General features: G+C 32.3%; 1 protein-coding gene across 3 annotated transcripts; it reads right to left on the minus strand.

Annotated features, from left to right (window-relative positions):
• Nucleotides 1-7,059: 7,059 nt before the first annotated feature.
• On the minus strand, nt 7,060-21,231 carry LOC113404637 (uncharacterized). 3 transcript variants are annotated; one of them, XM_064218345.1, is made up of 5 exons: nt 21,127-21,231; nt 13,468-13,542; nt 11,076-11,230; nt 10,028-10,547; nt 7,060-7,337 (listed from the first exon to the last, which is right to left on the minus strand). In XM_064218345.1, the coding sequence occupies exons 1-5, from the start codon at nt 21,142-21,144 to the stop codon at nt 7,119-7,121; spliced, it is 987 nt and encodes a 328-aa protein (XP_064074415.1). In that variant the 5' UTR covers nt 21,145-21,231; the 3' UTR covers nt 7,060-7,118. The 3 variants fall into 3 exon arrangements, with proteins under 3 accessions (XP_064074415.1, XP_026501370.2, XP_064074416.1); XM_026645585.2 differs by having other exon boundaries at nt 13,468-13,533; nt 21,116-21,213; XM_064218346.1 differs by lacking the exon at nt 21,127-21,231 and adding an exon at nt 18,851-18,865 and having other exon boundaries at nt 13,468-13,533.
• Nucleotides 21,232-21,551: the final 320 nt, after the last annotated feature.

The raw sequence follows: 21,551 nt of genomic DNA on the forward strand, positions 1-21,551 counted from the left end.
CAGGAAACTGCGCGATTTTTAAGACATTTTCTGCCTCGCACAACCACTCTGTGGAACCAGCTTTCGCCGGCGGTTTTTTCGAACCGATACGACTTGGGAACCTTCAAGAAAAGAGCGTACTCTTTCCTGAAAGGCCGGCAACGCACCTGCAAGCCCCCCGGTGTTGCAGATGTCCATTGGCGGTGGTAGTCACTTTCCATCAGGTGAGCCTCCTGCTCGTTTGCCACCAATGACGCATAAAAAAAATATATATAGTGAAACTGCGACGTTGCTTGACATACGTTTATTTACAATTAATTACGTTGCGCGACTGACTCCGATCGCGTTATCGCACTTAACTTATATGCACTCTAACCACTACAAATTATAAAATTTAAGAATAAATCGAAAAAATTGAGGTATATTTTCACTTCTTTTTAATGATATATGTAGACGGACGTATGGGCCACCGAATGGTGAGTGTTTACCACCGCCCATTGACAGTGGTAAACCTTGCGAACTAAGATGTTATGTCCCTTATCCCCGTAGTTACACTGCCTCACTCACTCATCAAATCGGAACACAAAAATACTGCGTACTGTTGTTTGCTTTGTTTGGCTGATACAAAGCACTACCAACAACTAAATTTTCATATATAAGAACTTTTTTGCAGTCATATGTCCTGATAATATTTCACAAACGCCCAGATCAAACCAGTAATCGTTAAAAAACCAATATGTTCTTATTTTAATTCTATCCCTAAAATTCTGAAAAGGGCGTGGAAGTTTGAATGGTAGCGCTGTTTGTGATATTGCCAATTTCGCACCATTTTTTATGCCCAGAAAGAGGATTTTAGAGTTGTAAAAATCCAACCCTCAAAGTGCAAAATATTGTTTTAAGCTAAGTAAAGGATTACTATTCGTTTTTAGGTGGATTCCTGACATTTTGTTATATATTCTTTTTCTATACATATAATAAAGTTGGTATGTCTGTTTATAATATTAAAATAATCGTTTTTTACTAAATGCATGTGTATGTAGACACGGAACATAAATACCAAAATATATTTTTTTTACAATTTTTGTCCATCTGTCTTTGTTTTTGTTCCGGCTAATCTCTGGAACGGCAGACCCGATTTTGACGAGTCTTTCACTGACAGACAGCTGATGCATTAAGGGGTAACTTAAGCTACAACAATAACTTTTTTGTTAAATTCAAACGCGCACAAAGCCGCGGGCACAGCTAGTTTCAAATAAATCTAAAGCTATTTGTGGGGTTAGGTATTTCAACCCTACAGGAAATTAAATGGAGTTAAAAGTTTGTTTACTGTATATCGTTAGTTTACAACTTATTTTAGCAAATATTGTGACTTAAAGGACTGTCTGTCTGATTCCACTGACACTGGACGGACGGGAAATCCGACAGGACCGGAAAAATGTTCGTAACAACGGCTGTACATGCGTTACGAGTTAAAGGACGGTTGACACTTCTAGAATACGTGTTGTTACTGAGAAAGTGTCCTTGTTGTTTGAGAAAAACCCAGTATATATACCAAAACATCGTGTTATCGGCCAGAAATGGTTTGAACTCAAAAGCTCGAGATCTTTGGCGTTATATTAAGTTACTAGACCAACGAGGTAGTCGCGTAAAATAAGACCTATTTATGACGTCATACTTAATAGTACTTACTAAATAGCTAGCTAGTAAGTTGTTATCTAAAAATAAATAACTCTCAGTTGCCATTAGTACCATTAGTACGGGGTCAATAAACTGTCTCATCTGACTGTCTAAGCTATATCTGGATTATAATTAATGTTATTGCATCGGATTAATTGCCAGTACACACATGTTACACAACGGTGTCATAGATATTTGTCTATAAGGTTTTGATAAATAGCTCTGTCTACGAATTTGATATGTCGTTTAGGGTCGAACCACAATTTGTTCTTGCGATGACGTGTATGATATAGGATGACAGGGGAGTAGCCGAGCGATTTATTTTGTCGTATAACTTCAAAAAGTTACGTGTAGTAGTGTGATTTTTACTTGACTACTATATATTAAATGTTGTTGACACATTTGTCTTGTGTACAATCATATTTTCGATGTGAAAAATTTAGTAACGCTCCTTGGGGGGAAGAACGACTCAAAGGCCGTGACGGCAAACGTTAAGTGTGCGTGGTTTGTTTATACCTACTTAGACTTCGTTATTTTATATTATAAGTTGTCGCCCACGTCTTCGCTTGCGTCTTAGGGAGCTTGGAGTTGAGTTAGGAAACTTGCTTCATACCAATTTTCATAAAGTTTGGTTCAGACGTTTGGCCGTAATAGACAGACAGACAGACAGAGTTACTTTCGAATCCATTTAAACTGATCATACATGACGGGAGCCTACAGGTTGCCTTGTTCGTTCAGTTAATTGATAAATTCGATCATACTACGCTTATTAAAGTGTTGCCATTACGAAATTGCTTATAAAAATATTGAGTGTAAATGATAAATATCTTAATCCGTTCCTCTTTAACATTTATGCGTGATCGAATTTCGTCGCTAAGCGTTGGTTGGATTTGTAAATAAAGAGATTATTCGGAATTGACATTTGTAATTAACTAAATTGTTATAAAGTACATTTTAAAAAACGTGAAACGATTATATTATTAATGAATAATTTTTTGAATTAATTAATATAAGTTATATGAAATAAGTTACAAACAGTTTTGGTACAATTCAACGTTATGCTCACGACATATAACTTTTTTTAACATTTTTTGCATCGCGCATTTGCTTTTAGCCTTATTTAGAAAGGCAAAAAGAACAATAAATACTTTTTTTTTGCTACTGGCTCATCATTATTTTCTTTGCATATACCAGGTGCTTAATTTGGCAACATATTAGGTATGTTATCTCGCAAATATCTCTTCAAAGTAGGTGAGTCTAAACTACTAAGATTTTTCATAATTTATTTCCGAATCAGAGGCTTATCTCCTTTATTATTAACATTATGGCTGTAAATTACAAAGGCGTTTATGCAATCAATGTTTAAAAATCCATACAATAAAGCCATAGGCTATCTATTTGTCTTCCTACTACACGACATCAGAGAACACATTTGGTCTAGCGTGTCAACTCCACCTTTTGTTTGATTATAATACATAAACATTTCTGGTTTGCCAGTTGCTTCGTTGATGGTAGCAATAGTTTCGGCTTGTATGAGACAAGATTACTCTCGGGTTTCCGACAAAACAAAACATCGATGTCCCCACTGGCCTAGAGCGACTGTTCTTCGTTTAAATTTCTATTCCCCATTGTGTTATATATTTGCTTCAAGATCTATAAAAATGAAATCATAATATTAGTTATGATATAAAGTACTGAAAGATCCGAAACACAATAAAACTGTCATATAAACCAAAACCATAAAAGTCACGTTAACGATCATGCGTAAATTTGACTCACGCGGTCGTTATATTTCAAAATCGGTGGCACTTACCTCATTGAGATGTTGAATGAGATGTCCTAAACGCACGGCTATGATTCGCACTACTTACGTTACTACTGAAGTGGAGCAATCATTCGAAAACGTATGCATAAATTTTACGCAGAATATCTTTCTAGGGATAATAAATAAATAAAGGTGGGGTAATCGTTTAATTTTGTTGATTATAGATTTTACTTCGGTTCTACTCTAGACTCGACTTATACCCAAGCGAAGCCACGGGCGGTAACTAGTTTATTATAAATAGCACAACCTCGAAGGAACTACTTTAAAACAGAACTCAAATTTCGAAGCATTACAACTTAACAACTTGTTTCCAACAATATTTATGACTCTCTAGTTTTTAAGGGTGAATTTCGTTAGCGAATATATAAAACGTTAGTTAAATAACATTACGAAACAAAATCCCCAACCGTGCTTGTCTATCCGTCTGTGAAAAAGAGTTATTATATTAATATGTATAATTATATTCATTAATTCAAATCATTTGTAAAAATTATATGAATAAAAATGGAACATTATTCAATACAATATTATATAGATGATAAAAAAGCGTGGAGCTTATACTTATTGCTTGCCAAGCAGGATATATTATATACGTATATTTAATTGTAATATAACGTATTTAACTAACATAACTTTGTATTTTAAATATTGGAAAACTTAACTACTGAGCTTCTCGCTGATTCATCTCGGTAGAATCTACATTCCGAATTAGTGGTAGATTCATTTAATATAAGTTTGTAAAATGGTTATTCCAAAGTACTTATAAAAACCTACTTGAATAAAGTATATTTTGATGTTTGATATAATCATTTTAAATAGACCCTTACTCTGTCCGTGCGTAGAATCACCTTCATATACCTGCACGGTGACAGCTGCGTGGTTATCAGAGTGCATAGTGAACGTCTACGTTTTTCTGGCTGGGATTTTAGCTATTTCCTTCTGTTATTTAAGTAGGTAGCATTATTTATCACTTCCCGTTTATTCTTCACGTGTCATATTGTGTTCATAAAGTTAGAAATGTAATTCACGTTTTCTTAAGAAATCCGCTTTTTATTTGGCTCAACCAGTAAAAATCTCTGTTTTCTTCGTATCCTTCAGGTATTTTCAGAAATAATACGATCAAATCTATATATATCGGCTTGACTTGTATATAAATATGATTGTGTATTTTTTTGTACATGACAATTCATATGGATAATTTTTCTCATAATTTTGCAGGTGTTAGATTACTTTATGAAGACACTTAATTGAAATTTTCGCTTTTTCAAATTACTAACAGTGGTTCTTTAATTGGTTCTGGCACGTCTTACAAGAATGAGATAACTTACGGTTAAGATGTTGAGAAAATAATGTCAAATAATCATTTTCGTATGGCACAATTAAGATATTTGTTACCTTGTGTTCTTACGTTCGTTATTCGATATAAGTCATATAATTTGTCGCGATAACTTTTCTGAAGGTATGCCGGGTTACTGCTAAGGCTTTGACGGCTGTTTTATCCTCTTTTCAAAACCAATGAGTTAACTTTCGACTCCCTACGACCCTGTAACTTCGTTGTGGACAAAGCTAGTGGCCTGAATTTTTATTGAACAAAGATATACACTATAATAGTTAATCATAAAGTCTATTACATATTATTCAAACAAATAGTTCACAAACTATCAGTCGATGTTTGCTAATTTAGTCGCTCTCTCACCGATCATCGAAATTCTAAGATTACGTTAGGACGTTGCGTTGCCTCGCCAATGCGCCCCCAATCTTGGAAACCAAGATGTCATGTTCTTTGTGCGTGTAGTTACCCTGGCTTAACCATCCTTCAGATCGGAACACAACAATTCTAAGTATTGCTGTTTGGGGTTAAAATATGGTGATGATGAATGGGTGGTACCTACTCAGTATAGTATATTACCTTCTTTATAGAATATACACTAATTAAAATAGTGTTATAATTACTTTACCCCTGGACTAGATGTCAGCAATAATATTAAATAATTTAAGTAGAATTTGTCAGAAATGTTATTACTAAATGAAACCTGCCGAGATGGCCCAGTGGTTAGAACGCGTGCATCTTAACCGATGATTTCGGGTTCAAACCCAGGCAGGCACCACTGAATTTTCATGTGCTTAATTTGTGTTTATAATTCATCTCGTGCTCGGCGGTGAAGGAAAACATCGTGAGGAAACCTGCATGTGTCTAATTTCAACGAAATTCTGCCACATGTGTATTCCACCAACCCGCATTGGAGCAGCGTGGTGGAATATGCTCCATACCTTCTCCTCAAACGGGAGAGGAGGCCTTAGCCCAGCAGTGGGAAATTTACAGGCTGATTATATGTTATGTTTATGTAAATGAAACCTGAGTTTTCATAATATTATTATTATTAGTTATTCCAGGTTTACTTCTGCCCTTTGTCGATAAATACTCGACGTGTTGTGTTATAGAACGTGATGATTGGTATTTTATGTTCAGTAAAACTTCGAAAATTAATAAAAGTGCATCTAAAAGAGTTAAAAATAAATAAATTATTTTTTCTTTCGTCGCAATAGCAAGTCCACACAAACTGACCAAGATATGTCAGTAGGGTGCAGTTATACGAAAGTGGTTCCATAAATAAGCGCTCATTTCCGCTGGTTCCCGCAAGTTATGTGATCCTAGTAGTAGCTACCTTAATACTTGAATATTTCTAGGTAAAATAATCTAACTTTTGCTTCAAACTTTAAATTATATAAAATATGTTATATGCAGTAAAATATATAAAGTTAATATTGACCTCATTTTGTTTATAGAACATTTTTTAAATCGTAACTTCAGAAGTTTTGAAGTAACCATTGGTTAGGAATGCAGGTTATCAAGAAACTGGGAGATCCAAGAATTTTACTAGTTATTCTATTTGTATTGATAATTAAATATTACATAATTAAAATTAAATAATTATATTATATATATAACATAAAACGCTAAATAACTAATTGTAAATAATTATGAATTTATCGTATCTATTATGGATCTCTTATTAGTGATGGAAGAGCGAGGTTTACTACAGTTTATTAAGAGGTTCTCAGCGTGTACATTAGAATATAAGAAACTTAATATTATTATATTGTATAATTATAGTGTTATTCTATAATTTATCTTCAATTACAACCAAAATCTATTATTTGGGATGGAACTTCAGTTAATTTTTTCCTTTAAGAAACGACAATAAAGTAAGTAATGATTCTACTACTTTGCTTTTGATATAAAATAGTACCATCCTGTGGTTATTCCATTGCTGGATTTGAATAAGTTTTAAACGTTTTCCCAGACATGTGTTTACATGGATATGTAGCAGTTACAGAAATGACAATAATTATGATAAACTGCATATCGGATATAGTGTTTGGTGTTATTTACGTGTTCCAATTTAATGCTGACGATATTACAATTCAATTTACTGATATTGAATTATTCTTTTGAGATTTTTTAAGTTTGTAATAATTTATAAGTAAAAAATTGTGAAAAATTGAAGTTTAGTTGGTAATTGCAAAATTTCATGTTATTACGCTTTATAAGTAATGGGATAAATCAAACCCAGATATATTAAAATACCATAATTATAATTAATTGTTATATAAGGCACATTTCAGACTTTAAATATTAGAATCTATAAACGAGAGGCTGTAAATATCTCAACTCTGACGACAGAAGCGATTCGTCTTTGGCCAACTCAACGACCATTTCCTTGGCCCGATTGTTGGCGTATTCGTGGCCGCAATCGTGTCGTTCCACCATCTTTGACAAGGCCAGGCTCAGTTGAGCCCTGGCGCCGCCGTCTGATGAGTCTACAAGGGACTTCATTACATCTGGTGAGAAACCCTGAAAAAACATATACACATGTATATATATTAACAAATTCATTTTATAGAAATAAATAAATTATATTGAACCAGCAAAAGTGTTGTTTAAGAAATAACATATTTATTTCTTTATATTAAAGTTTATACAACTTAAAAAAAAGTACAGAAAATGCATACAAGTAATTAATCTGTAGTACAAAGGGTGGACTTATGGCTATTAGCCATTTCTTCCAGACAACCGAAAAGAAGACTTTAAAATAGAAACCGGTACGTAGTGTAATAATATATCTACATAATATTAAATTAAATTTTCATAAAAATATCTTGAGTTTGAGTTCGCAATAAAATCTTTTATCACAAAAAAAAAAAAAAATAATAACTACGCGAATGAACGAGGAAACTTAGTAAATATAAAAGTTTGGATTTAGTTCGTCATTTAAAACGTATTCGTCGAATCTTACTGAAATAATATCACAATTAAGATTGTCAATGATGTGCGGCTAAATTATTAACAGAGAGTTTGCAAATGTGTCTTCAATTTCCATTTGAACAAGACACTTTATAAAAGTGTTAAAAATCAGACTATTTAAATGCAATATTAGTCATTTCCCTGCATTCACTTATTAAGGTCATATTAAAAGATTTCTCTCTTTAAAATTAATGCTCATCAAAATTGCCTGTAAGAGATCATTAAAAAAGTTTTCTGTCGCCGATATTTCTTCAGTCTGTGGTGTTTCTTTCCGAACCGGTATTAGATTTATGAAAATCAATACTTAAATTGGCTACATATTAAATAAAGATTATGATTTCGATTAAGTTACTAAAGTTATTGATACTCGAATACATTATAATTTATAAATATTTACATTGTTATAATTTTTTTATTCTACGTAATTCAATAAACCAGCATTTTAGCAATTAAGTTATCCTAACAAATTTTTATGACCTGCCTTATAAATACAAGTTTGGTGCGATAACCCTGTTTTATTTGAAGTAATCACCAAAAGATATAAGCCTTCACAAATCCCTTGTGACCTTCAGCCGAAACGAGATCATTGGCCATTAAAATACCCATAAACTGAGCCAAGAAAACAACAATAAAACGTAGTGCTTGCGGTCTTAAGCCCTCTTACTCCGCATATTCTCCAAATATGTTAATTTGTGATTTATTCAATTCAACAATATTAACATTTATTATTATTATTAATGTTGAATGGAATATTTTTCAAATCAAGACAAATTCGTTTAATCACTATAGAATAAGTTTACTAACTCATTAATAGTCAAAGAAAAAATCTAATACCGGTTCGGAGATTAAATTCCGCAAATCTTAGAGAACCAATGAAAGAAACTCAGCGGGTTTTCTTTGTCTTATTTTAAAATCGATTGCATTTTCAATATTAATGAATTAGGAAAGGAATAGCGAGGAGCAAATAATAAATTTCCAAGGTTCTATTCCATACTGTCATCTATGACGTCACTAATTATATGTCAACATTTTGCACACAAGCTTTTTTTTCCAATATAGATTACCTCGAAATTTCGACTGCCAAGACACGTGGCATTGTTCTATTATTACTGTAAATAAAAATCATTTGTTACTTAGCTTTTTTTCTTAATTTAGCAACAGTTGCGGCTACAGTTTTTCAGTTTTCATCTTCTAATTTAACTATGATTACTCAGACAGAAAGTCTTTATATATAAAATTGATTTTTCAGACTTTGTATCGATTCTCATTAGTCTTCTTAAAATAAAATCCGCAGATAATATTTTGTTAATGTTTTATTAAGTGTATTGATTGAATGGAATTTAATGGAGGTCAGTGAACTTGTGGCTCGATATCTGGATTACGTTTTAAGTATTTATTACATCTTTAATGCCATTATGAAGGACCACTTTTTTCTTAAAATCTTTTGTAAATAACTTATAAGCACTCAGGTAGATATAAAATATAGTAGATATACGAACATTGAGATAAACAAAACAATGAAAACTATATACAACAAGCTACTGTAGATATGTACATATTTAGGTAGTTTCTCTTTGATTGAAAATGATACATTTATGTTTATTAGTTTTCAAAATATATTTTAATCATAGCAGAGCCATCAATAAATGATTTAATAACAATAGGTTCGAGAGTACATGATCGAAGTACACATCGATCGAAGAGCTCAAGTAAATTCTAATAACCGAGTTGATTGTAAGCATGATTAAGGGCTGGCACTAAATTTTCGTTTCTATATATGTACGTCCTCATAAATATTAAGTTATTGTCACGTCAAGTATTTCAAAGTAAAATAACTTTTTATTGCTGGTATAAAATTGATACCGAGAAATTATTTATTTATTGAGGATAATGTCGGATTTACGAAAGGACTGTTATTGAATGTGTGAGCTTATTTTATTTTTTAACTGAATGATAAATTGGACACTTAATTATAAATTGTCGCCATCGCCTGTAGATATTGATGTTGTAAGGAATATTAACCAGCCATTAATTACATCGCCAATGCGCTAACAACCTTGGGAATTGAGTAGTTTTGTCCCTTGTGCCTGTAATATCACTGACTTGCCCGGAAACAGGAACCTAACCTAACATACTAAATAGTACTGTTTAGTGGTAGAATAAGTGACGAATAGGTGGTACCTACCCAGGATTTGCACGGAATCTTACCAAAAAGTGATATTAAAACACTAAAAACTTACACTGTAATCCGACAGTTTCTGTCTTTTCGCGTCTCTGCTCAGAAGATCGTACAAGAGAAGCAGTCTCAAGTTAGAAGACGATAGCTTCCCTTTAGTAGATACTTCAGCTGGATTTGCCCTCAACCCCTCCCAAACATCAACAAGCCTTTCATCGTCAGGATCGTGAGCCATTCTGATCATGTCCCTGACATTTGGTGATAAGTACTGCAAGCTTTCTTCATTTATTTCGTCATAGCCATCAGAACGACTTGAGACCTTCAAATCAGTCTCATAAGGTAAGAGGTGATGGGGTACGTTTGGCAGAGGTTCTAATATTGGTTTTACTTCTTCATTATGAGCTGCTAGTAGCGGTTCTTCTGTTCTCTTCTCTTGTGGTTCTATGATTGTGTACTGAGAATTGTTTTCAAGGGGTAGGAGAACGTAATTGTTTTGTGATGTTTTTGGTTTCACTCTGTCTGATGGTTTGGGTGGTGATGTCGGTGCGTATAATCCAGGCTTGTGGAATGGTGTGGTAACGTCTCTGTAATTAAATTCAATATTATTTGCCACCATTATTTCCACGTTATAAAAATATCTCTGTTATATTCTCAATTGAATTGTGTGTCATTAGACTGGTTCAGACGCCTTCTAGGTCCAAACACAGCAATATCGAAGATTATATGGTTTTTTAGTCTGTCGACCTTGATGTTGAATTTAGATATGAATAAATATAAATTTCTTAATTATAGTTGTGTGCCGTTTGGTTATAAAACACTTGCACCTTGGAATAATGCAAAATCATTTCTAAAAGATTCCATCTTATACTGGTGACAGTAGGGTGTTTCATTTAAAGCGGAAATAATCGGCATTACGTTTCAAAGGAAAATGCTAGCATTACGCGCGCTCCTATCATTTTATATACATAGTGTATACATATATTTTTTATTTAAACTTTGAAAATCTTATATTAAGGTTAGAGAAATAAAAATTTGAGATAGAGTAAGATACAAAATTAAACAATACAGTTCCTCAAATGTATACTTTGTTAAAGGAATCGGAAGTTACATACAGTGGTTTCCGAGTGGTGGTCGTGGGTTTCGTGGGGCGCGGCGTTACGTCGTCTTTCACCTCAAAAGCCATCTGGTCCGTGAGGTGCGCTATCACCTGCATTGCGACAGGGAGATAGGAATCCGAAAGCTGGACCTGCTGCTTGGCTGATTGCACCTGTAATTTATTTAGGGCAATGTCTTATACCAAATGCTGATATATTAATAAGATTTTTCTTGTAAATATAATTACGTTACTCTTTGTATAACTCTGAATAGATTTTGATTCACTGTGATATAAATGTTGAGACAAATATTTCGAAACATCGTAGTAGTGGCTTTATGTATTTGTTGCTATTTTATAGTCAATGTTTGTTTAAAATAGCTTGGCAGACTAATAAATGGGTCCATACATACTGATGTAACTTTAGGAACAAAATGTTATGTCGTTTGTAAGACTGGCTCACTCACATTTCAAACTGGAACACATAAAGCTTTGCTGTTTGGCGGTAGAATGTGTGGTGAGTATGTATAATAATACACGAATATATAAGTTTATTATTTCAATAAAAGTTATACTTTTCCGCTATAAATGCCAAAAAATATGTTATCGTTGAAATCAAATGATATCTATCATACATCATCAAACTTAACAAAAACGCTACAGAAAACAAAAAAAAAACTTAAGTAACATTTGCGTTAATTTGTTTATTAGATTATAAAATTATGTCATTATCATAGTAAGCACAATTTAATCTCGATACATTTCAGGCTAACCAGTTGACCTTGTCAAGGGTTAAATGAGGAAATATAAACAAAACATGCTTTCCGTCAGAACCAGCGTTTAGTTATCACGCGACCGCCTTTGTTACATGGAGCTGGTCGGTGATATCGCTACTTATATAAATGTATAAATATAATATTGTATACTTGTATATCTTTATTCTAACAACTAGCTTATAAATTCTCCGAGTTGACCTCAGGTTGGTCCAAATTATATTAATAATAAAAAAAAAATATTGGATTTTTCTGTCGAGCTATTCTCAGTGGCAATTCGAAGTTTTTAAGTTGACAACACTCGTGCCTCGGAAAGCACGTAAATTTACTCATCACTTGTGTCGAATTGCCGTCTTAAGGATTCGAATTAGTACACCCGTTTTCGCCTACAAATGTGAACACAGTAATATTTGTTGCGAGCGCCAATAATATCTGCCAATTGGTGGAGTGTATCACCATAAATATCACACAGGACACCTTCGATGTTCCCTTTTCAAAACGTCTGAAAATGATCGTGACGATGACAATAGATCTGATATTATTATACCCTTTTTGTGGGACCCATGATGCCTTAACACAGTGGATTTTTTCCCATGTATCCAAGTACCTTAACATCTATACTAATATTATAAATGCAAAAGTAAATCGATCAGTCTATATGTCTCTCTGTTGCCTTATCACAGTCAAACCAGTGAACCAGATTTGAATAAATTTTATATGAACTTTGGTTTCCAGAGTTACATAGTGACTTACACAGTTACATAGTTTGGTTTAGACAGGATATATGCTACTCTGTTATATCGAACACCAGACGACCAGTACTTTGCTTCTTTTATTATATATAGATAATAACTATGACATTTGGAAAGTGTTACCACATGGAGGTGCTGTTGTTATTAACATTAATGAGAAAGCGAAATCTTCATGAATATTCATTATGTAATCATCGAATGACCTACAATGAAATAGGGGCTTTTGAATAATAGCCTTGTGAAAATCACATGTGTTTCCAAATGACATATGAATTGACGTGACGTTTGAAAAAAAAAAAGCAAAGATGTTGTGTTAAATCCGGCTGGAACGAAGATCCTTTTGTTGTATGCCTTTTTGTTTTATGAATAGGCGCAATAAACAAAAATAGCAACACATAGAAAGTATATTTTTTTTAAATAACGAAAATAAACGTTTTCATAACAAATTAGTAACAATATAAAATAATAATGAAATAATTGTTATAACCTCTGTTATAAAATAACATACATACATAAAATGTGTAAATAAAATCAATATACCAACGCTACTATACAAAGACTTGTATACATACTAACAATTTAAATAAATAGATTAATAAAATGTCTTCGTAGACAAGTTTTATTCGAAGAAGTAATAAGCAGACAATTACTCTTAAAAAAAACAAGCTCACTTTTTCTTTGTCACTGGTTTCCACTGGGGACAAGCCAGCTGACTCATTTTTACCTCAGAGAATCGTTATTGCGAACCAACGGGGAAATGCTGCTTGCATTTTTATCCATTCGAAAGAATGCTTCGTTGTAATTATATTTAAATCACGCTTGTATTTTTGCTATTTGTAAATGTTGTACGACAAATAACGTTATTTTTTCGTAACGTTTCACTTACCAGTGCATTTCTTGTAATTTGCATGAATATTGTAAAAAATAATACTCGTCGGATCATCGCTGCGATCTGAAACAAGTGTTTTAGAATAAAAAAACTGTTTTATTTCATTAAAAAATATATACACCAAACTTATAATTAACAAATACAAATAAACGAATTTCTGTGAGTTGCTGGAATAAAATTGACTGAGTTTCTTGCCGATTATTCTCAATAGAATTGAAATCACGAACCTTTACATTACTTCAACACTGATTTATGTATAAACTCTGTTAATTAGAATTAATATGAATTATTAGGAAAACAAATTAATTACCGTAGAGGTAATTTCATTCCATTTTATTGATTCAAGTTTGTAATTTATTAGTCAAGCGATTCGCCAACTGTGCCTGTAGATGGCAATTTTATACGACCGATATAATAATTCAGGCGCAGGTCTTTACGTGCTCTCCAAGGCACGGAGAGCGTAACCACTGCGAATTAATAAACTCTTACTTGCTATTGAAGATTTTTTGGCCATAAATTCCAAATTTCTGAAATTTGAATGCAGCACGTCCGGAGCTATCCCCTTTTACCAAGAAGGCAGTTAAGTTCTCTGTTACTAAATTTGATTTATTTTAGTAATTAGTTTGAATAAAGTTTTGATTTTTTTTTCACTTGATGTCTGATGATTTCCCAAATTTAAAAGCACGAGTATTTACTATGACTTATCTAATATATAAAGTCGGTAACACTGTATACAATTTTATTTAGTGATACATAAAATATCCTCAAACCGTCTATCTGTCTTCCTGACACCCCCTCACACATAAATAAAATCGTAAAAGGCAAAATACTAATAAAGACCGAAGATATATGCAAACTTTACTGCGAATATTATGTCAGTTTGGTTTATGACCGGAATTTACAAAATCGTATACACCTGCACGTCATCCGTCATAACCAACACAAACAGAAGGATGTTCGGTGTTTCGGTATCAATATCATTGATACTTTAATTCGAGGAATACATTTTGTTTATTTATATTTATGATCGTATTATAAGACTGGCTTCTAATAATTGTTATGCTTATATTGTTGATGATAAGTTGAATTTGGTTTTATAACGATGCTTGGTTATCATGGGTTCTAACCTGGACTATCACCACTGACCGAATGTAAATCGTTAACGTGTGTACTCCTAACCCTCAATAAAGCATCGTAATGGAGTGAGTCCAAAAATTTCTCCTCACAAAAAGAGGAGGCTCAGCAGCTAATAAAAATACCAGGTAATAAAAAGACAGTCATACAACGTGAATCCAGAGACATAACAAAAGCACAAACACCACTAGCGTTCGTGTTTGAACGATTTACAAGCTGGTTTTTTTTTTAATGATACCGGTAGGCGGATGAATAAATGGGCCTGATGGTAAGTGGTCACCACCGCCCATAGAAAATGGCGCTGTAAATATTAACCATTCCTTACATCACCAATGCGCCACCCACCTCGGGAACTAAGATATTATGTCCCTTGTGCCTGTAGTTACACTGGCTCACTCACTCTTCAAACCGAAACACAACAATACTGAGTACTGCTGTTTGGCGGTAAATAATTTGATGAGTGGGTGATACCTACCCAGACGGGCTTGCACAAAGCCCTACCACCAAGTATGTTAACCGGTTAAGTGTTTTCTAAAAGTATTTGCAGTATATATATTCTATTTCGAATCTACGCCTTCTATAATTCTCGAATCCAGAAACCGATAATATACATATATCTTGAGTAAAAAAATCGGAGATTAATGACAAAGAATTAATTACGACACATTATACTATTTTAATTTACGTTTACTTTGTCTCTAAGTTTGCTGCAGACTTATTAAGACAGCGTCTTAAGAAGAATAACGTAAAAATACACCATCTGATTGTAAGTGGTCAATAATGCCCTTAGATATTAGCACCGTAAGAAATTTCAACCATCCCGTACGTCGCCAATGCGCCACCAAACGTAGTTAAATTTAAATTCAGATTATCATTCGCTTGCAATTATCACGGGCTGACGGGGCGATCATCCAATTAACATATAAATCACAATATTTATTCCTATAATCTTAAACGTTTAGAGACGTGTTTTTAAGGTTGTTTTGGTAAACTGATTTAAACTGATTTTGGTAAATTGTAAGGTGATTTATATGTTAAATATTTAATTTAATTTGTATCAATGAGGCAGTGATAATTACGGCACCCGAATCTATGCAGATTTACATGTAACTAATCGTATCTATTATTCTTTATAATTCATCGCGTCACCTCCTCGAATGTGAAGGAAAACATCGTGAGAAAAACCTGCATGAGTCAGATTAAAATTTGCCGAATGAGTATCCCCAAGCTTTCTCAAGGCAAGGAAATTTTACATTTTAATTTACTCCCACAGAACCAAGTCAACGCTATATCTAGCGTTAAGTAGTATAAATTTAATAAAATATTCCAGCCTTTTTTTACTTGTGTTGTGGTTTGAAAGATAAGTGAAACACTGTAACTACAGACACATCTTAGTTCCGAAGGTTGGTGACATTTTGACATTTTAAAATATGATATAAAAGTACCAATATCTACGGACGTTGTAGACTTAGCATCGTGTTGCAAATATGCTAGTAAAAAAAAAAAAAAAACCTTCAGTCATATAATAAACGCAATACATAAAATTATATCTTTAATCTCCACTATGATAACACATAAACACGAACTACAAATAAACAAATCTATTAAACCTCCTTCAATGTTTCCTTACTTGTCATTCGTTAACACTGGCCTGGATTTACGGAACTTACAAGTAAATCTATCGGAATACATTCTAGATATAGAGACTTAGATAAGACCGTTAGTCGGCCCTTGAAATGGGAGCGACTGTACTAAATATCTATAACAAAGTCGACGCAACCTTATTAGACAAGGAACATCCATAAATTAGAAGGGAAAGGCGATATAGAGCCAGCCTCATTCTAGATCGTGATAAATATATATTTTGTCGATAATAATTGTTTGTCTTAAGGGTCAGCGAATAATAATCTTTTCAAGGACAATTAAAGTACAAGATAGTCTTCGATGCAGATGCTGGTTTTATACACGCTTCAGATCATAGGAACAAATATTGCGACTTATACAGAAACGGTACTGATGCTAATTAATAAATTTAAAGTTCATATTGAAACTGCTATCATGATATACATATATATATATATATCCAAATAAACTTCATGCTTTTCTATCTTCTATATAGCAACTATTTAGTACACAATTACACACACATAGATATGTACATATTTGATACCATTTGTTGGCCGCGGCTTCGCTCGCATTCAAGGCGTTCTAGGCATTAGGCATAAAAAGGCTATTCATGTAATTGCTATCTTTATGTAATTTGATAGACTATAGAAAGTAATTACGGAGTTTCTTGCCTATTGAATAATATGAATTCTATTTAGCATATCGTTTCCTTTACTAAGGTTTATTTGAATTTTTAACCGATTAAAAAAAATATTAGGTTATTAATTCGCATTTTTTATCTGGCACTTATGAAACGTTTTGAAAATTATTTTATTTAGATTGGTTTACGTCCCGTTTGGCCTTATTTAAACTTGATATTATGTCAATAAGTGATAAGTGACCACATAATTAAATCTGTCGGTCATTACAGACTGCTTATTATTTTAAACAAAATGTTTTTCAAATTTTTAATTCGTCGTATTGTAAAAATAGGTTTTTATGACACATTTTAATACTCATCTATAATATAATACCTTTGCTTTCATGGACCATACATAAACGACCATATAATTCATACCTGTCAGAGATATTTAAATGCTACTTATTTTTTATTTTTTAATTAATTTTCTGATTTATCACTTTAATACAAAACGTAGTAAAATGAATTCTATTCATCGATTACGGTAATTTTGTAATGGAAATAACAAAATAACCATCGCTTTCATTTGAATATGATTATAATAATGTCCGCAATGATTGAACACCGAAGTATTATTAATATTTAAAGCTATCAAATTATCTATGCGAACATTTACCACTATGACGTATTGTTAATAATCAAAAATATTTATTATTTATTTTAAAGATTTATTAAAAATAAAATATACGCGTATTGTAGGTAGAAGTACAAGTGTTATAACTATTCATAAAATAAATTAATGATCGATTCGAGTCCGTAACTTTTCAATATTTTATATAAATGTTTTAAGGCTTAAATTGAACTAAATGTTATTAAGCCATTGATGTATGGTAAAATAGTTATTGCTTTTTTTTGCAATGCAAGGAGGCGCTTTGGTGTTGTAAGAAATATTAACTATTTCTTACAACGCCAATATACCACCAACCTTGGGAACTAAGATGTTATGTCCCTTGTGCCTGTACACAAGCTCACTCACCCTTCAAACCAGAACACAACAATAATTTGATATTTAAATTAAGTATTTAAACAAATTATAGAATAATAGAATTAGATAAGTAATAAAATAACTACGTATAAATCACGAGCGCTTGGAATAGTAACACGGACATTTCATTATTTAAATTAATTGTATAACTTAAGGAAACAAACATTCCAGCAAACATAAATGTCAGTATTTACGCTGAACAAAAACTGGCTTATTGTATAGTTGAGAAGCAAAAGTGAGCAAAATACACGCAAACTTACGAGTGTTCAGAATGAATACCCCCCTAAGCGAATTACACGTTATTACTGTGAACATATAATACGGCGCCATGTTTTACCGTGTAAGTACATAATTATATTAATTTACTTAAAACTAGATACTGACATGTAACGAGCTTTAGTAATTACATCATTTAACAAATTAATAAGCTAAGCGCTGTTATTTGACGTTCAAAGGTCAGTGAACCAGGTTCGTGTTAGCGATTTTCGCGTAAGGTTTTTAAAATAAATAACACGTTAGAATTAACATTCTCTTTTAGAACCTATTTGAGAACTGACAGCGGAAATTAATATAAATTCAGAAACAAATCTAAGGAAGAAAATTGTAGCTTTAATATTTAATATTTATTAAATATGCGGAGTTTAACAACACTTTGGAAAATAAATCCTCGTATATCTCTTATGAAATGCCATAGATATGAGAAGATTCCGCAATATAAATTTTCACGAAAAAGGGTTACAAACCCAAAAAGTATAAATATTCAGACTACGACAGCAAATTATAGAGCCTAGAAATATAAGCATGATATGAAAAAAATTTTTTTTATCTATTTTCGCAGAAGTTCATTACACGGCTTACGCTTTTACGGTCTTTGTTCTTTGGCATGGGATTATTGGCACTACCAATTTTCAAACTTCGACCTGTTAAGGATTTAAAAAAAAAACTTTATACTCTACCTGGGGTAGAAGCCTGGATCTCGGGATTCACCTTATAAGCTGGGCAATTTTTCCAGTGAAGCGGGCACGTGTCACCGTAATCAGTATAAATGATTAAAAGGGTAATAAAGTAAGAACATTTTTCTTTTAATCAATATATAATTTTGAATTTAAAATTACTATTAAATTTTCGCTTATATTTAAAATTTGACGACCTCCGTGGTCGAGTGATGTGTACACCGGTTTTCATGGGTACGCCACTCCGAGGTCCCGGGTTCGATTCCCGGCCGAGTCGATGTAGAAAAAGTTCATTAGTTTTCTATGTTGTCTCGGGTCTGGGTATTTGTGGTACCGTCGTTACTTCTGATTTTCCATAACACAAGTGCTTTAGCTACTTACATTGGGATCAAAGTAATGTATGTGATGTTGTCCAATATATTATTTTTTTTTATATTTTTTTTTAAAATTATCTCATTGATTAATTACTGTTTTTATTGAAAGATAAAATAAGTAAAAAACATGTATGTAAATTATAAGAACACAGTATAATTTAAGCAGAATATGCGAGGCAAAGATATAACAGCTCAAAATATTTTACTCCTTTTTTGTCATATATAAAAAAAGTGTTCTACACATGAAAATAATATAAGAGTTCCTTCGATTCTCAATTATTATTATGTTCGAATTTCAACCAATGGTTGGCCAATCAAGCATAACCAAACCAGAGGTTGAGTTGACTTGCATTTTAGATTGACAGCATGACAATTGCTTTTAGAATTGGAAACATGATATAATACAAAATAAACCTTGTTTTGTACAAAATAAAGATGCACCTTTTTTAAATCAGTATGACCAAGGCACAATTAAAATTTTACATGAAAATTCTATTTAAAAATTATAAATACCATTGTGAACAATTTAGGCAATATGTGATAAGTTGACTTACGCCCAGTCAGTATAGCTTAAAAAGCGATCCATTTTGCTTAAGGATAATAGAATTGGCCTCAAAACATTACAAAAAGCGTCCTTACATAAAACTATCGAAGTCTTAATTATGTGACGGTAACAGTTAATCGTAACTCAAAAACGGTCAGTTACAAATGCACAATAACATTTTTTGAAATATGGGAAATCCGACTTAATTGTGTATTCATAACGTGTGAGTTGAACTAGCGCACTGAGTGTTCCGTACCACCAGACAGATAGATAAGCAAACCCTGATGTAAAAACAAATGTACGGTTTTCGCATTTTTTCCTATATTTATGCTACAAGATATTGTTTCTTGCCGAATTTAATGATTCTAGGTCAACGGGATGTACGGGAAATGCGACATAAACGACCAGTTTTTTTTTGATTGCGTTGACTTAGAGGTTTGAGGTTTGTTTTTTCACAGCTCCAAGAAACCGTATACGGTATCAGTAGTTCAGTATATGGTATTAACTTCTACTTTATACCTATCCGTACTTGAGAAAAGGGTTCTTGACGGAGAGACAGACAACGAAGATATAGGGATTCCTTTTTCCTTCAGAGGTACGGAACCCTAAAAAGAGTGATCTATACATCAAATTCTCATTAAGAAATAAATATATTAATTAAGTTTTAATAAACCTTTTAATCGTGTAGTCAGATAAAATGTGTTTAAGATTAGTCATTCTCATCATCAAATATCATTAAAAGTTCAACGCGATCGTAAAGTGTGTGTTTATTTTTATTTTTTACGTTGCGATATATTTATGCGATTTTTTTGTTCTTATTTAATATAAAACGAAATTGATAAAATCATTTCGATTTAAAAAGTATTCAAACGATATCGTAAAGCATTTTAAATATATGTATCGATAATATTTTCGTAATTCCCATTTAAATTTAATAAAAAGAAAATATATTTTAAACATAATCTGTTTAAAAAACAGATAATGTTTAAAATAATTAAAAATAATTTAGTTATGGTAAAGGAATAGTAATGGTACCGTTACCGTATCGTATAATATAAAAGCTTTATACAGTAACTATTTTTAATTAATATTTGTTTATATTTAAGCACTTAATGTTAACAATTCTTATGTTAGGAAATAAAATAATATAAATGAATATTCCATATTTTTTATCCCAGGAAACGCAAGGATTCTCGGGTCAAAAAGCTATCTATCCACGTCTAATGCTATCACGCACATTATGTCATAATTAATTCAAATCACACTTATTACCAATAGCCAACTATACCAAAATATATAAAAACAAAAATTGAAGTCGAATATAATATATTAATTCTTAAATTAACTTACCATTAAATGAGCAGCACTTTAAATCGCATACGCAGATAACACGTGCGTCGACAGCGCGCGCGCAGCGTTACTACAGCCTCCAGGATACTGACCCCGAGGACTGAGCGGAGCTGATACGAAACAAGTTTGTGATGTCAAGTGCAATGTCGTTGGAGGTTCTAACTTACTTCGTGTAAGGAGAGTTGGAACTAGATTGGTTTGTTTTTTGTGAAAAAATAAGTTAGTTTTGCTTATAAATAAGAATAATATATATCAAAAAAAATATATTTATGTAGAGACTTGTTGCAATATAAGCCTCGTCCAGATTTGAATTTGTCCTTGATTTAGTTTAAATCAAATTATAATAACAATTAAATGTTACTTAATACACTGTTTATAATACATTATGCAGTTTGTTTTAACTTTTTAAAATTATACAATAGATAAAATGAAAACA

The sequence above is a fragment of the Vanessa tameamea genome, chromosome 21, assembly GCF_037043105.1.
Source record: "Vanessa tameamea isolate UH-Manoa-2023 chromosome 21, ilVanTame1 primary haplotype, whole genome shotgun sequence".
Lineage (NCBI taxonomy): Eukaryota > Metazoa > Arthropoda > Insecta > Lepidoptera > Nymphalidae > Vanessa > Vanessa tameamea.

What these genes read in the sequence shown, in the direction of transcription:
- LOC113404637 (XM_064218345.1), bottom strand. An exon ending in ACCACCACTCGGAAACCACT is followed by an intron (nt 10,548 to 11,075) that starts GTATGTAACTTC and finishes ATTTAATTACAG; the next exon opens with AGACGTTACCACACCATTCC. An exon ending in AGAAACTGTCGGATTACAGT is followed by an intron (nt 7,338 to 10,027) that starts GTAAGTTTTTAG and finishes ATGTTTTTTCAG; the next exon opens with GGTTTCTCACCAGATGTAAT.